This window comes from Tachypleus tridentatus, chromosome 10 (genome assembly GCF_004210375.1).
Source record: "Tachypleus tridentatus isolate NWPU-2018 chromosome 10, ASM421037v1, whole genome shotgun sequence".
Classification (NCBI taxonomy): Eukaryota; Metazoa; Arthropoda; class Merostomata; order Xiphosura; family Limulidae; genus Tachypleus; species Tachypleus tridentatus.
The window spans coordinates 40,590,067-40,607,796 of record NC_134834.1 but is presented as its reverse complement, the minus strand read 5'-3'; the positions used below and the strand labels follow the sequence as shown (position 1 = coordinate 40,607,796).

The 17,730-nt window shown below is 32.4% G+C and overlaps 1 protein-coding gene across 5 annotated transcripts in view; it reads right to left on the bottom strand.

Moving 5' to 3' along the window:
- mbc (dedicator of cytokinesis protein myoblast city) overlaps nt 1-17,730 on the bottom strand; it is a 239,710-nt gene that overhangs the window by 70,965 nt on the left and 151,015 nt on the right. For all 5 annotated transcript variants that reach the window (XM_076460973.1, XM_076460974.1, XM_076460977.1 and 2 more), the window contains 4 exons: nt 12,710-12,889; nt 7,360-7,466; nt 2,470-2,702; nt 556-749 (listed from right to left, as the gene is read on the bottom strand). In XM_076460973.1, coding sequence (XP_076317088.1) covers nt 556-749; nt 2,470-2,702; nt 7,360-7,466; nt 12,710-12,889 — 714 coding nt within the window. The remainder of the gene's footprint in view (nt 1-555; nt 750-2,469; nt 2,703-7,359; nt 7,467-12,709; nt 12,890-17,730) is intronic.

Genomic DNA, 17,730 nt, shown 5'->3' with positions numbered 1-17,730 from the left:
GCACCAAAATGTTGATTTTGTCGATGTGTGGGTCGTCAGTTGACGTGGAAAGATGTCCAGGACGCTCATCATCTTCAATGGACTGTCGACCATCCTTAAAACGTTCATGCCACTTGAAACATGCCGTACGCTTCATAGCAACATTACCATAAGCCGTGTTAAACATAGCAAAAGTTTCAGTTTCCAAGTTTAACACAAAATTTCACAGCAAGTCGTTGCTCCTTCAGGTCATTCATTCTGAAATCCGCCAAACGAAAAAATCGCACTTCACTTAAAACCGCGTAGCTAATACAAAAATGAAGATATCTGCAATGGCGTCGTAATTAGCTGATCTGTGCAAACCTAGCGACACCAAGCGGATTTCCCTGGAACCAACTGGAGCCATGCAATTCAAACAGTCCGTGTATTTTTTTAACAGCCCTCGTATGTTATTTTGAAGTTACACAACTTCAGACTTTGCACATATATTGTAAGTCAATAAATTTATATATTTTCTATTTAAGATGCAAAAAAAGTGGGATTGGTTACTTTATCTACCCATAGGAAAAAATGTACCTGTTTTGCAGCATGATCATTTCATTCCAGTCTTTTTGGTATACATTCTTGCTAACCAAGTCACGGAAGACAAGTAAAATTTCCATGAGGAAATCAATAAGATCTGTGCGTGTGACAAAATGGTTGATATACTGATTGTAGTGTGCTGGTGTCATCTGTCTTAGGATTGCTAGCATTACTGCTACCAAGTTACCCTGGTAAGAGAGAAAAGTGTTCAATATTTACAATTAATATTATATCTAATGCTTCATATTTAAGAAGTCATAGAACACAAATAGAAAATGAAGCATCTATACAAAATTGAATAAAACCCCTGTAGGGTTATAGAATTTTTATTCATTTCTATTAAGACTTCCTGAACCTATATGTTTTTATAACATGATTAAATGAAACACCTGTGAATGAATATTAAGTATAAGGTATGTAAATGATTATCATTACTCTAAGCATTCTATACTTGAGAAATTCAGCAGATAGTATTCAAACGTTTCAGCACTTTTAGCAATAACATTTTTAAACACAATGTGTTTTCCCTACCAGCTGGTTTTTCCGTTAATGACAAAGAATGTACTATGTCACAATAAACTTAGATCATATTTCATTTTGTCAATGTTTTAACACACTCTTATAAACTATATTTCCAGTGTTATAGTTTAGCTGTTTACTAAAAGGAGCTGCTAACCATGATGATTTAATGATCAATAACCTCTAATTTCTATTGACCAGGACACATTATTTATATATAGGAGTATTCATTTAGTGAAGTTAATGAAAATCATATTCAGTAAAGTGTTTAATACAAGAGTTTGGTTCAGTTATTCAGTGGGAATTACCTCAGATATTCAGTTACTTGATCAAATAGTTATAGAATTTTACAAATTGAAGTTTTTTAAATTAGGTGTACCATCAATGAGGATTTCTATAAAAACGTTATTTGTGAATTTAGGCTTACAACTTGTTCCAAAGTAATGTAGCATGTAGAAACATTAAAGAAAATTAGATGAAATAAACTAATTTGTTATTGTTATATGGAATGGACTTTGCATTAATTTTTTTAAATAATATAACATGCCCAATAATAGAACACATCATAAAAACATTATCAGAAGTAAAAATAAAAATGTTACACAATTTTTTTGAGCAACTGCCTTAGTTGGCAATGGTGCATATATCTCATTTATTTAATCTATAGTTGACGTATGATTACCAAAATTGTACTGAGATTTAGTAGGCAAATTTCATCCTAATGCATTGTTTTCAGATTCAATACAATAACAACTCTCTGAAAAAATGTAACTATCATTTAACTGTTAAAATAATGATTATTTATATGGCTTAATGTGTAGATCTTTTTTATTTAAAAAAAGAATGAAAACCACATTACCTCATTTTATGAGTTTGAATGCAGAAAAGCATTTAAAATCAGAAATTGTCTTTTAATTCTAAATAAACCAATCACACAATCAAAATCAATACTTTCATCATCCAATATGTATATACACCACTAACATATAGACTGCCAGAGCATAGTACAGTTAACAATAAATCTTTAAATAGAGAATGGATAAAATTCAAAAGCAACATATTAGGAAACACAACTACAAATAATTTCTGGATAATATGCAGGTTAAAAATGTTAATTATGACTACTACTAAAGCCAATTAAATGTATTCAGGAAAATAGTTCTGAGTTGTAAATACTTAGGAGTGGGGTAAAAGGTATGCTCCTTGACACTACATAAAAATTAACATACCAACTGGTCACTCTGTATAAAAGATAATTTAGAATAATATGTTAAAATCTAGGATTGATAAAAAAAAACCAAAAACAAATGCTTAGAATTACAGAAGCACTCTACCTTTTAGTTTAAAACTAAGGTTAAATTGTTACAAAAATGTGCATTTGGATCTTACAACTAATGACTGGTCCCGCTCCATTGCAATGACACTTTGAATTACTGTCCGCAGGACTGAGAGCATGAGATCAGCTATATCCTGATAAGTCTCTTCTACACCACGTTTATGTAATACTGTTAATATGTCACTCAAAATTTTGACACAAATATCTGTTTCTTCCTTCTTTTCTTGCTTTTCCAAGAGTCGACATACATGATCATTAATGATGGGCAACAGAATTTTGCGACATTCTAGAGTACATAAAACAAAACATGTACAAATACATATATATAATTTAATCAACTAACATACATGATGATTAATGATTAGCAACAGAATTTTGTGACATTATAGAGTACATAAAACAAAACATACACAAATACATATATGTGTGTGTAGGTATGTAGGTATATAGATAAAGAAGATTTATTGTTAGTTCACCTTCCAAACACACAGCTGAGCACATTATATCTAAAAAATAGAGAGAAGTTACAAAGTCCTTCTTTTAAACATTTCTCTAACTTCCTTCATCTGAAAGCAAGCTATAATATTATATTTGTTTGTGTATTAAAGTATATTTAAGTTCTAGTTTGATGTACTTTACTGATGCATTAATTAAACACGCATCTTACAAATGTTGAAAAATATCAATAAATTACAAAGATGTATAAAATCAATGGTTACAATTGCAGTACAAATCTACTTGATGAAAATTCTTGTCTCCTAATGTTATGGATTACATTTGTGGTGTTGGAAGAAACAAGTTGCTGCCAAATAATGTTTCAAAGCTAAGTTAATTAATTTGTACTGTGTCAGAAATTTTAAGTGAAATTTCCATTCAAAATAAAGCAGTGCTACAAAATAAGTTCATATTACTGGATTAAGAAAAGGTGTTAATAGAGAAGAGTATACTTGAAAGGTGTTATTAATGAATTGCATGTGTCTAAGAAGTTCCTTGAATTAGATTTTTAGCTGTTAGTATTGATCTCATTCATTTTCACAAAAACCTGCTCCAGCAGCTTGAAATGTTATCTAAAAAAACTTTCAAAACAGATGCAGACCATTAACAATGCTTTTCAAATGTATACTACTGTATGTTGTTTTAGATGGACAAACATAATTGAACTTTAATAATCCATGTCAAATACATAAGTACAAACTATCTAAAAGGTCATTATTCTAGGATTCTAGGATGTGTAGAGGATTATTTAACCAATTACTGAACCATGAGATATTGTTTGTAATTATATTCTGTATGCACATGCTACTTTACAAGAAGTTCCTTTATAGGTATTTATTTTTCTCTCCAACGTAAGAGAAAGAAAACCAAGCTTTGACATCAGTGTAACTTAAGAATGTGTTACCCTTAAATTGTTTAATCAAAGCTAGTAATTAAATGAGATTACCAATCTGTACTGTCTTGAGGTCAACTCTTTAAAACTTTATGAATAAAATGTGATTAACAAACACACAGAAAAATTAACTTATAGCAATTCTTCCCACACATAAAGAAAGCATAAGAATTATAATTGACACTTTAGACTACAAGAAAAATTAAATGTAGCATACCACCTTGTAGGGCTGAACAACAAAAAGTGTTTTCTTTACAACTAGAGTTAAGTAAATAATCTTATATATCATTAATATAACTTTTCCTTAACAATTTCATTTACTAATTAAAAATTGCATTTAAGTTTGTATTAACTGATTGCTTTTATATGTTTTTTCATGTTTGCAACATGAGCAACAGAAATTGATGGCTTTGTGTTCCAATTCAGACCAACTTTAGATGAGCAGATAAAAAAGTTTCCATTCTTTAGAATGATGTACAGTAGTTAATTCTTTCATTAATGCATCAACATTTGTACAGAAAAACCAAGTATCTTGTATGCTGTAGTGAGAAGCAAGGGAACTTTGGTAAACTGAAATTCTTGTTTCTGGAGCTAATAAATTCCACTGCTGTAAATGAAATCCAAGGAGCCTCCCATGCTGCTTTAATGGAAACAAGCCGCAATTCATATCATTTAGCTCTTGCTGTGTGATCAGGTGATACAATTCATGTTGAGTTGCTACAGAAACAGAATTGCTTGATGAAGAGGATGAAAATGACTCACTGCCATCTTCACAGGATAATTCTTCTGTTTCCCAACTTGCTGTTTCATGTCGTATTGGAAGACAATTCCCATGAGGTATTGATTTCATTGCAGATGCAATATCTGAATAATTATCCACTGTTTAGTTTTACCCAAATATTTAGAAACATTAGTCATGCAAAAATAGCAGTAAGCTAGATGATCTTTAGGCTCACACTGTATCATGGGAACTGCAAGTGGGATACTTGCTATATTTTTATTCAGCCAAAAGTGTAAACTGTACAAAAACATGTGTGGAGCTCATTGTTTCTCTTGGTCAGCAATTTTACACCAAAAATAATGGTTGTAGTAAGTTACCTTTACCTTTATGTGATGTTTTCTCATTGTGAAACTGTAATATGTTTTCCACAAACGTACCAGATATTGCTTATGTGATTTTTGCAATTTCAGACTCTACTTGAACTGGAGGTAACCGAATTTTCAAATGATTTTCTAAACAGCATAAAATAATTTATGTTTACAGAACTACATTTTTAAAGATTTAAAAACAAAGTTTTGCAGAATTTGATTATATCACAGGCATGATACGAGGAAGAAGACTGGACTTTGTACTGGTTGTGCATGGAGTCATGTGAGGTGATCGACAGGCAACTGACAGAGAGGTATCTAAAATCACTTTTATTACACTCAGTTGGGAGACTTCTTGAACATTCTAGCAAACTGAGCACACAACAGTTTTTCAATAATTCCAAAGTAAGTGTCCGAATGAAGCAAAAATGGTGCAATTTGTTACAATTATATCAACAACAAATATCATATATGAACAATACAGTCAATGTTATTAAAAATGTATGTCTTTTACCTATTAAACTGTACAAGTAAACTTAATTTCACAATACAAATCTTTTGTTGTAGATTGATTATATCATATTTCACGTATTGTTGATAAAATACTGAGATATTACAGTAACTCAACATCTAGAGGTGATAAACAATTACAGCTACATTTTTGAAATCAGCACCATCAAATTACCCTGAATCACTTGGGTTTTCTCTTGTCACAAGTGTTTTGTTGTCTATATAGTATATTTAAATCTAAACCAATTAACAAAATAAAGTATCAGCAAAATTATTAATGATTTCAAACCAAACAAATCCAACAAACTTATCCTAGAGTAGCCAATAATCTCAACTTTACGGGTTTCCTATAATACACAATTCTGAAATTTCATTATAAATACCATACCTAGTCTTTGTTACAGCTAATGTGCAAAACTTATAACTTTTAGGTTATGGATGAGAAATTTGTATATTACAATTTAAACTTTTTATGAAGTTCAACCTGATATGTAGCTGTTTACAAATATATATATTTTATCCCAAGTAAACAGATCTTCCTACTCTTGAAAATAGTTTAAGATGATCATACTTCAGCATTAATTAGTGAATATTCTCATGTCTCACAGACACACAGTAACTTTTAAATAAATTATCTATAGCGCTTACTTTTCTCAAGAAAACTGCTGCTTATCTCAGCAACTTTTAGCATAAACTCTTTTATGTGATACAATTTGTACCTTCTGTATAAAATGACATACATATATAGTTAAAATAGTAAATAATTAAACAGATCAGAATGAAAATTGGTTTAAATTTGTCATAAAAAATTTACAACCATTATTTAAAAGATTAATATTCCTATAGACACATAATTTCTGAGAAGTTAACATTTATTCTACAATATTTCTATTCTTAAAAAATTATGTTAATATCACATTGACCCTTTATTTGTTACAGAAAATCATTTCAACAAAACTCAAAAATATAATCAAAAACAATTTTCAGAACATTAACTTTCGTAAGTATATGCATAACAAATATAAGATTGCTAACTTCATAATCATATCGGCCTGGCATGGCCAAACGCGTAAGGCGTGCGACTCGTAATCCGAGGGTTGCGGGTACGAGCCCGAGTCGCGCCAAACATGCTCGCCCTCCCAGCCATGGGGGCGTTATAATGTGACGTTCAATCCCACTATTCGTTGGTAAAAGAGTAGCCCAAGAGTTGGCGGTGGGTGGTGATGACTAGCTGCCTTCCCTCTAGTCTTACACTGCAAAATTAGGGACGGCTAGCACAGATAGCCCTCGAGTAACTTTGTGCGAAATTCCAAAAAACCAAATAAACCATAATCATATTATTCAAAGTTATTTAACTTATGTACCATACAAGTAATAAAAATATTTCAGAATAAATTTACAGTTGATGACAATAAAACAAGTGCAGCATGACAGAACACTGTCAACTGTGCCCACTTGAAAATGAATGAAGAATTATCTTGAAAAATTAACAGCACACAAGTTAATCAACAAAATTACTTGAATGCACAATGCCATCAATACACTGGCTTGCTTAAGATTAAACTATCATGTTAAACCTCTTGAAATTATATTTGTATGTACATAACTGTATTTATCTATGATTTTATTTTTCTACTTCTAAATTAATTTGAGGTTTAATATAGCCAACTTCTATGTTCTTATTATCCTTACAACTTTACAGCAACAGAAATTTAACTTAGGCACTTTGATAACTGTTAGGGCTACTTTACAACTGACTAATGGTCTGATTGAACTAAGAAAGAGGTAAAATAAAGAATTATGATAAACATGTTTGATATCACACATAACGTTTTTAGTTGTTTTTCATTATTCGTTTTATGTGACAGTTTTGATTCATTATTCTTAAATTCAATTTATATAAATATATTGCTACAGTTTCATCAGCTTATGTTCATAATTTGTTAATATAACTAACCTGGAATCTTGAAAAGATCACTGAAAATGATGTCATTAACACAATTCATCTTCTGAGGGGTAAGTCGATCAAGAGCAATGTTGCTTATCAAAGATACCATAATGTAGCTATAAAAAGGAAGTAAAAATTATATAATTAAGTATATCAAAGGTGTGAGTCTAAAAATAAGCATTTATGAGTTTCAACTAACATAATTCAGTATTTTGTTTAAATTCACTACTAACTTAACATCAAAAACCAAATAAAAAATTACAATTGTTAAAGTTTCAAAGATTACAATCTTGTGATGTTTCTTCCCATTTTAGGGTAGTCATGAAACAGAATCTGAATGTTATTCAATTCTTATGCATTTTGCAAAATCTTTCAATATGATAATGTATACTTATCAAAATATTACAAAAGCCAAACTTTGTGAGTAAATAAGGAAAAGAATACTCTTTACAGATGAAAGTTTTTTAACACACCTCATATGAGCCAAAGGGGATCTTGTTATTGATCAAGTAATACTAACCTATTTGTAGCTTTTTTGTTTCTTGCTATAACTCTGTAATAATTCCAGATGTGGTCATGTAGCATTACTTTTACTGAACTGACAATTCTGTTAATGGCCATGTCAAGAAAAGTGTGGTAGGAAACAGTAAGGGATCTCTCCTGGAGTGTTTAACACAGAAATGCAAGCATCACATTGTGGAATATACTTCAAACGTAGCCATGTGGTTGTTCGTGGGAAAGATCTCTTGCAGTAAAAATATCTCAAGCATGTGGTGGGATGCAGCCAATGAATCCTCTGGTAATTCATAAATGGACACAAAAAGTAAATCAAGTTCAAGTTACTTTGTTGAGGGATTTACTCTTAGTTACTTCTACCACACAGTAAAATGTATGGCCAAAAGTAAACAGATCAATTCAAGAATGATATTACTGACATATTCAAGAAATGTCTCAAGGATGAGTGATATAAAATTGGCTTCAAAAGAATGTTTGTATAATTGTGATCTACGTATTCTAAACAATATGATATAACATCCAACATGGGGATTCATCAATGTATCATATCTCTGACAGAATAATACAAAAAACATGGTACTCTTGACATTACTTCTTCCAGAGTAATACAGCAAACTTACAGAGACACACTGGTGCCCACTGTGTATGAACTGAACTACACCATTACACCTAAAGCTGTGGCATAAAGAAGATGTTCACAATGACGATTTCCCAAGAGACAGTCAACTGAAAATGTTAGCTTTTTAAGTACAGTCACAGTAAAAGATGAAGAGACCAACAGTTATCATCCTATAGTAATTTTATTACCATGCCTATATGCTTTACTATGCACATCCACTTGGAAACAAAGTGCTATACATTTTTAAGTATTTAATTTGTGTACAAAAGTGCTGTAAGAGTTTCTTAGTTCAAAATACATATCTGCACTGGAAAATGTTTGGTAACTAACATCACCATAGTAAACAGACCACCATCTGTCAATACAACATGTGTTAATTAATTTTAAACAGCATATTTTTTTGCTGTAAAACCACAAAGTACTTCAAATCCATATACTTAACCAGGCTAAGGTTATTATTCTGCCACATGAGTTTTTCACCTAAGATTTCAGACTTCAGATTTTAAAATTAGCAAATATTCTTTGAGTCATATTTCATGCACTTCTGTTCTGTCATTACCTCAAACTACCCAAAACACTGGAAAACCTTTGATTACATTCCAAATTTGAGATTTAATAATTCTGACAAATATAATTTTTTCTGAGAAAGATCTTTAAATAGATAATGAAATCAAACAACCAAATTTCCTTTTTTGTTGGCTACAAATAGCTTCAACATATACTTCTGCAGAAAACCATACAAGTAAACTTTAACCTGTTGACTGCCAAGTATTTCATCTGCTATGGCAGCTCCTATGCTGTTTTTTTTTTTTCAGCAAGATTGAGTACTTTTTAAAACAAAGGAAATAAGCAACAAATACTATTTCTTCTTTAAGCCAAACTTATAGTAGTACACAAAATGAAGAAATATGTACAAAACATGAAAAAATAATGCATAAAATGCCATTTTTGGGTATTGAAATACATGACACATTTAAAAATTCACTTTCGTGTGAAATGTTTTGAAGCAAGGATCAACATAAAGAGCCACTTTGCAATTAGTACATTCATATCTGCTTTCCCTCCTTGTGGATTTGTCAGAGCACACTTTACACTTTCTAGTGGGGTACTTTTTCTTTTCTGTTTGAGGAATAAGTGTTGGGAAGTGATGTTCTGTGAGGCGAAGGGGGTTTTCCAAGGAAGGCTAGACTCTGGTGGATTTTGGGGGCTGGGTGTGGTAATCTTCAATCAGGGTACGGATGACACCGAGTCTAAACTCCAGGAGAGACAGGTTGTTTCCCAGTGATTTGTAAATTACCAAAGCATTGTACACTACTATATCCATCATGTGAAAAAAAACTTTTTTGTACCACTTGACAGCCTTGCACATACTCGGATAAGCATGCAACACACTGCCATATAAGTCAACCCCTCCCATATAATGATTGTAATCAATGACACATTTTATTTTTACAATAGCTGCACCAGTAGCATGGTTGATCTTTCCAGTGTTTTGCATGGTATTGTCATGTATTGTACTCAACATGAAAATGTCCCTCTTATCCTTCCAGAGAAAAACACCAATGCTGTCTTTTTGTGCCACTTCCATTTCTCCCCTTTGGATATTTGTGAAACATTTCAACATCCCAATTCGATTTTTCATTACTGTCCCACACTAATAGGTGTCACAACCAAGCAATGACTTCACTAAAATGGGACTTGTAAAAAAACATTCCAAATAGAGCTTATAATTTTGTCCAAACGATGGTTCCATCAATGTGCATACAACACGTTCACCCTGTCTGCCCTCTTTAGTGCTGTACTGTGTCGTAGCACCAGTGTAGATGAAAAAGTCCCAAACATAGCCTGTTACACTTTAACATAGCTCATAACTTTTGACTCCAAACTTAACCCTTTTAGATGGAATGTACTGTCGAAATCCCAGATACTATTCCATAGTATCAAAGATTTGTCAGTACAAACATGTTCGTTTGGTACATATGAAGTTCTAAATTTTTTCTAAATGGTCAATAATTGGCTGTATCTTGTGCTGTCGTTGATCAACAATATTTTCCTGGGTATTGTCAGCAAAGTGTAGTATCGATAGCAGCAAAAGAAACTGGTTTTTTGACATGCACTGACCAAAAATGGCAAGCAAAAGGTCAGTACTGAAGTACATAGAAATAGTTGGTTTTCTTTCTATGCCCATTAGCATCATCAGACTCATAAATTCATAAATTTCCTTCTCATTAGTTGGCTTCCATGATTTTACTCTAGAATGTTCCTTCAAATCAGCACAGGCCATCATAGTTTCTGCATATTTATGGGTCTCTGTTACAATATGATTGACAATTGTGGGAGGGAAGAACTTTTGAAAACAATGAAAGGGCTTTGAGTCTTGGCTCAAATCATCATACTGGACACCATGATTTCCTAAAAAGGGATTTATAACTGGAGCAGCAAAGGATTCAGCATTCCAATTGTTGTCATTAGGGCACTTTTTCTTGGAACTGTTCTTACCACAACTTGCAATTTTATGTTTACTACCTGGTGTTATTGCCCTTTTACCAGTGCTGGTTGATGGCCAGTTATCATCATCTTCACTAACATCTGAGCCTTGTATTTCCGTATTTTTCAAAGAATCTTCTGAATCGCCACTGCTATCTTCAACCTCTGAACCAAGTTCAAAATACAACTCTAATGTTTTTCATTTTGTAACCTTTTTTTCGTGATAACATTTTGGATCGAAAGTAAAACAATTGGTAAGTACCGTGTTTCTCCGAAAATAAGACAGGGCTTATATTAATTTTCACTCCAAAATATAACACTAGGGCTTATTTTCGGGGGATGTCTTATTTTGATATATTAAAAAAATGAAGTTACAAAGTAAAACTATTAAACTAACCATTTAAAATAAACTATTATTAAACTATTAAACTAACTGATTAATACTGAAACAAACTAATTAACTAACTATTAAACTAATTAATAAATTAATTTTTTTTATTTCTTTCCTCTTCCTGCCACTCTTAACTAGGGCTTATTTTAAGGGTAGGGCTTATATTAAAATTATCCCCAAAAATCACACTAGGTCTTATTTTATGGGTAGGTCTTATTATCGGAGAAACACGGTAGGTCAAGTGCATGTATGGTGCTGACATCTAGCGTTAAAGTTAGGTATTATTGAGAAGGAATTAACTCGTCCGTGGCACTGTGTTACCAATCAGCTTGGACGAGTTATCTCGTCTAGAGCACTGAACAGGTTAAGCTTCTTCGTAGGATATATGAAAGTTCATGAAATATTTAAACAGAAAATAAAGTAGTCAAAAGAAAACCCTCAGTTGAATATAAAAAGCTCAAATTATTGGCTGATTATATAAACAGAAAACAACTGAAAAACCCAGTTGAATATTAAAGCTGAAAAATCTAACTTAATATTAAAACTGAAAAAAAAAACCTCAGCTGAATATAAAAACTGAATCCAAAACAAATATAAAAACTTAAAACTTAAACTGAATACAAAACCTAAAAATGTTGAAAAAAAAATCCAGGAGGATGTAAAAGCTGAAATCCTCTGTATTCAGTATGAAAATAGAAAATCTTAGCTGATTTCTAAAATTCAAAACCCTAATTGAACATTAAAACTGAAAACACTAGTTTTATATGAACAATTCAACAATTCTTGTTTTTTGTCAACTTGCGTATTAAATGTTCTATTCATTCTGATAATTTAACTGATATAACTACATGAAAATATAAGCAAATAAAACCCACTAAATTTTTTTTTTTAGTAGCAAAACATCTTCTCACTATTTTCCTAGAGCAAAGAAAATTACTGTACTTTCAGAACCTATAATAATAACTACCACTGGAAGATCCAGAGAAGGGTTAAAACCCTCTCCTTTGTTAAGGTGCCTTTAGACCTAATAAAAATCCTTGGAAACCCCCTCTTTCTTATAAACTACCAAGCTGGAGCTTAGACCTAAGAAAGAAATTGAATGTTTTCAAAATATTTCATGACCTGGGGAAAGAACATTCTCCTCAACATCACAAATCCAGGATTCACCCAATTATTTTCTACTGAGTTAATTTACCTCAAAGGAAGACATTACTCTATTTCTTTTTGTCAAAAACAAAATCTTATGGTAATATTGTAACTTCAGCTAGATACTAAAATGCTGATTGTTAAGAAAAGTTTCATTTTTACACCAGAATTTAGTGCAAAGCACTACAGTAATACTTGACCTGAGTTCCTCAGCATCATACACCAGAAGCATATCTGTGATTGTGCAGGGAATGTACTTCAGACAGGCTGCTTGAACAGTTAAAGTTTTATCTGTGTCATAAGTCATCATGGCAGTAATAGATGTTAACAATTGTTGTAAAATTAGTTCAAACTGTTCCTTTCCTCTACCTTCATTGAGTCTAAAAAAAAACAACAAAAAAAACTATTATCCTTCTACTCACAAGTGAAACTGTTTACCAAAGGCTTTGAACACAATATCTAACAAGTTGATTTCTAAATCAGTGAATAACAAATTATCAAACCAAAAACAATTTTAATTGGTGTTTACATCTGATGTTACATCAAGTAACATCTGAAACAAAATTAACAGTAAACATTTTGCAATCTCTGATTACTTGCAGTGCTAAATCATCTTCTTATTTGAAGCTGACTATGCATGTACCTGCACACAAGGAAAAAAAGTTGTTTCTACTGGATTGCATTTAGCTCCACAACTTTTTTCTCTCATGACAGACTTAAGTGGAAATAAACATCGTGGTCTTAAAGTATATCTTTAGTTGAAGAGCTACAGTAGAACTCAACTAATAAAGTGCATCTAATTTCAACAAAAAAACTCTGATTCTTTGTCAACTCAACAGTCACCACATCAACTGTGGCTTCTCATAGTTTTGGTTAGTTGTAACATTCATACAACATCAACTCCATCAGAAAAGATATTATAGTCATTAATCTTTGGATTTGGATAGTATAAGATGGCTGTTCAAAAAATACATGGCTGTTTGAATTGCGCGGTTCCAGTTGGTTCCAGGGGAATCCGCTTGTTGTCGCTAGGTTCGCACAGATCAGCTGATTATGACGCCATTTCCCGATTGCAGATATCTTTATTTGTGTATTAGCTACGCGGTTTTAAGTGAAGTGCGATTTTTTCGTTTGGCGGATTTTAGAATGAATGACCTGAAGGAGCAACGACTTGCTGTGAAATTTTGTGTTAAACTTGGAACATCTGCGACTGAAACTTTTGCTATGCTTAACACGGCTTACGGTGATGTTGCTATAAAACGTACAGCATGTTTCAAGTGGCATGAACGTTTTAAGGATGGTCGACAGTCCATTGAAGATGATGAGCGTCCTGGACGTCCTTCCACGTCAACTGACGACCCACACGTCGACAAAATCAACACCCTGGTGCGGGTAAGTCAACGTCTGACTGTCAGGGAGCTTGCTGAAGAGTGTGGGATATCAGTTGGATCTTGTTACGAGATTTTAACCGAAAAATTGAAGATGCACTGCGTTGCTGCGAAATTCAGCCCTCAGAACTCGTCGCGTTTTGGCCAAACACTTGATCACTGTTCTTCCCCACCCCCCCTACTCACCTGACCTTGCTCCTTGCGATTTTTCCTTGTTCCCCAAACTCAAAAGACCCTTGAAAGGAAGAAGATTTGAGACGATTCCCGAGATTAAGGCAAATGCAACGAAGGAGCTGGAGGACATTACAAAAGAAGCGTACCAGGACTGTTTCAACAAGTGGAAACACCGTTGGGATAAGTGTGTGCGTTGGGGAGGAGAGTACTTTGAAGGGGTCCCAGACCTGTAACTTCTAAATAAAGTACATTTTGTTTTATGACGTCAGTCCGTGTATTTTTTTAGCAGCCCTCGTACATGTATGTTATTTCAATATCCTCTTAAACAGAACAAAAATTATCTATTATAAAGAACAGCAAACTCAATTACTTTCTGGATCACAATTTTATGCAAAAATTTCATTCAAGCAAAATAAATGAAAAAAAGGAACTTTTAGAAATTCATATATAACTAAAGCAGACAGCAAACATCGTTTGTCCATACATCACAATATTTCTAACTTTAATGACCATTTATCCACATATGGAACAAATTTTGACATTAAAAACTCGTATATTCTAGGAAAAGCTATCCATAATTTTGAAGTGCTGAACAAATGAAAAGCAGTCAGTTCATTGCACCTCTAGCCACAAGGGTTTTGAACAATATTATTGATTTTCATTCTTATAATGCATCTTATAAAATTGAAAGTGTGGAGTATTTTAGCAGCACTGCAGTGTGCACTTTGGAACTTCTGAACCATGACCTAGCATTATAACTGCCAGGATGTACCAGGTCAAATTATAAAGAAAAAAAAACACATCTAAAATGATTACATTATGTAACACAAATTTTGTTCCTGGGTAGTATGTGTTATTTCTTAATTACTTATGTTGTAAAAGTACAGAAAATGGCCAATATTCCCTTCAAACTTTGCTTCTGTGACCTGGATAATGAAATTTAGAAATTAACCTATTTTCTATGTAAAAATGGACAAATTTGCTCATTTTCATTCACATAAGGTCTGAATAAAATAACATATGAATCAAGATTTACATGTATTTATACTAAAGTTATACAAAAATGTTTAGAAGTGAGTAGTTTTTCGAGATTTGCGACTGTAATGTAAATCACTTTTACGTATCAGCCCCCATATATAGTCTCCCATCATGTTTTCATTATATGCTCCTTGGTAGTGGCATTCAAAGTCCAGTATATCTTAGTGGAAGTGCTCGCCTTGCTCCTCTGAGTATGCTCCCATGTTCTCTTTGAATTTATCAAGATGAGCATCAAGGATATGGACTTTCAGGGACATCCTGCAGCCCATTTTGCCATAGTTCTTCACAAGAGCCTCAACCAGTTCCACATAATTTTGGCCTTGTGATTGCCCAAGAAGCCTCAAACCACTGCAACAAAGCTGCCCAAGCTTTTTCTTTCCTTCCTACTGAACGTCTTTGGGAATTCTGTGCACTCCAGGATCTTCTTTATTTGTGGTCCAATGAAGACACCAGCTTTAACTTTGCCTCAGACAACTTAGGGAAGAAGTCTCAAAGGTACTTGAAGGCTGAAGACTCCTTATCAAGAGCTGTGATAAATTGTTTCATAAGATCCAATTTTATGTGCAATGGTGGGAACAACACCTTCTGGAGGTCCACTAGTAGCTCACATTTGACATTGTGCCCACCCACAGAGAACTCGGTTGGTTATGGCCAGTGCTTCCTTTGTAGTGCTCTGTGGTGTCCCTGCTGTCCCAAAGGCGAAGATAACAGGAAAACTTGGTAAAGCCTCCTTGGAGACCCATCAAGAATGTCACAAAGTTGAAGTCTCCAATAACCTCTCAGATATACTCATCATACTTCCAGGCTTCTAACAAGGTCTTTATGCTGTTGTATTCCTCTTTGATGTGCATTGAATGAGCCAAGGAAAGAGAAAGATACTTATTCCCATTATGGAGCAGCCCAGCTTTGAGGCTTCTGGATGAGCTATCAATCAAAAGACACCACTCGTTCAGGTTACAGGCAATTCCAATTGCCTCAATACTGAATCTATTTGGAATGTTCTGGAAAATGGGTAAATTTGAAAATTTCATTACTAAGGTCACAAAAACAAAGTTTGAAGAGAAAAATAATAGGTCTTTTCCATTTACGTTAGGCATAAGCAATTGGGAAATAACACTTGCTGCCCAGAAAATATCAGATTTTTTATATAAAGTTTTGAGAAATGGTTTACTCATGCTTCTTTTCTTGGTGAATGTTGATGTTGATTATCCAAAATGGATATATATTTTTTTAAGATTAAATATACTTTTATGTATTAGAATATTGTCAAATTTCTTATACAAAATCTCTATAACCTCCAACTAATTATTAAGCACTTTAAAAAAAACAACCTTATATTTTATTTGTTACTTTCACTACTGTATTTCTGTATGGGTTTGGTTGATTTGGCCAATTTAGTAATCAACATGAAAAATTACAAAATATATATAAATTATATGCTTTTGGCATTCTAAAATGACTACAAATTACAGCACAAAACCAAAAGTGTTTAGCTTAAATCTCACAATATTATACATCTATATATACTTATTATTTTTATTTTATTTACTTAAGCAATGCCTGACTAATATTACAGAAGTTGCAAAGAAAAGGCACACATGCACTCACGTTATCATATCCAACAGTATAAAATTGGCCTTTACAAAATGAACTGTTCTGGCTTTGTTTTACTGGACAAGAATTTTGTAAAATACAGTCACCTATTTGTTACATTACATTTGTGTGTGTGTGTATATATGTTATTTCTATTTATGAATAACTTCTTACATATTATTTATTTTTTCATAAAACATAGAAGAGTAAATAAATATTGCTTTCTGAACAACATTTTCACTTACCCCTTCCTTCTGAGTTTGAAAGTAAAACAAATAATCCTGGTAAGTTTTCATCTTCAAAATGCTGTGAAAACCACATTAGGGAAATTCTGTTCTGATTGTTTATACACATGATAGAGAGAAGTGGATTATATAAACATGAATTTCCCAAAACAGAAGATGTGGTTGGGGCCACTTTGTTTGATTTGCTGAATATAGCGATATTCCAGCAAGTAGAAAAGATAATAGGTTCTTATTTTATATTCTAGTTTGTAAATATTGGTAATTTGAATTCCTAATCATACAAAACTACAGATTTAGTATTTTGACATCACAAGCATCTAATTTGAACCATTGTTGCATTCAGCATACCATGTGAAATTATAATACTAAAATATGAATTACAAACATCAGTTAGATATAAAACTTACTGACATATATTCATAAAATACTAGTTCAATAAAAGTTTGAATACAAGTCTAAAAATGTAAAGGCATGCCCTTTTCCCTCTGACCATAGGAAAGCCATAACAACAGAGTTTAAGAAAAAAAATCCTTTAACATTAGTTTCAAAAACAAAAATGTTGAAGCTAAAGACCATTACACACTTAAAAAAATTGAACCATTTTATTATTTTCAGTATTAATTTAATTGGTTATTTCTACGCATTTATGAATTATGATGCAAATATTTATTTTAGATATATGCAAGAGGAAATAACTTTTTACTTCCATGTACATAAAAGCAATACAGTTCCACATTCGTTTTTCTACTTTTACAAACTACATCTTAAACTTAGTCCATTTTT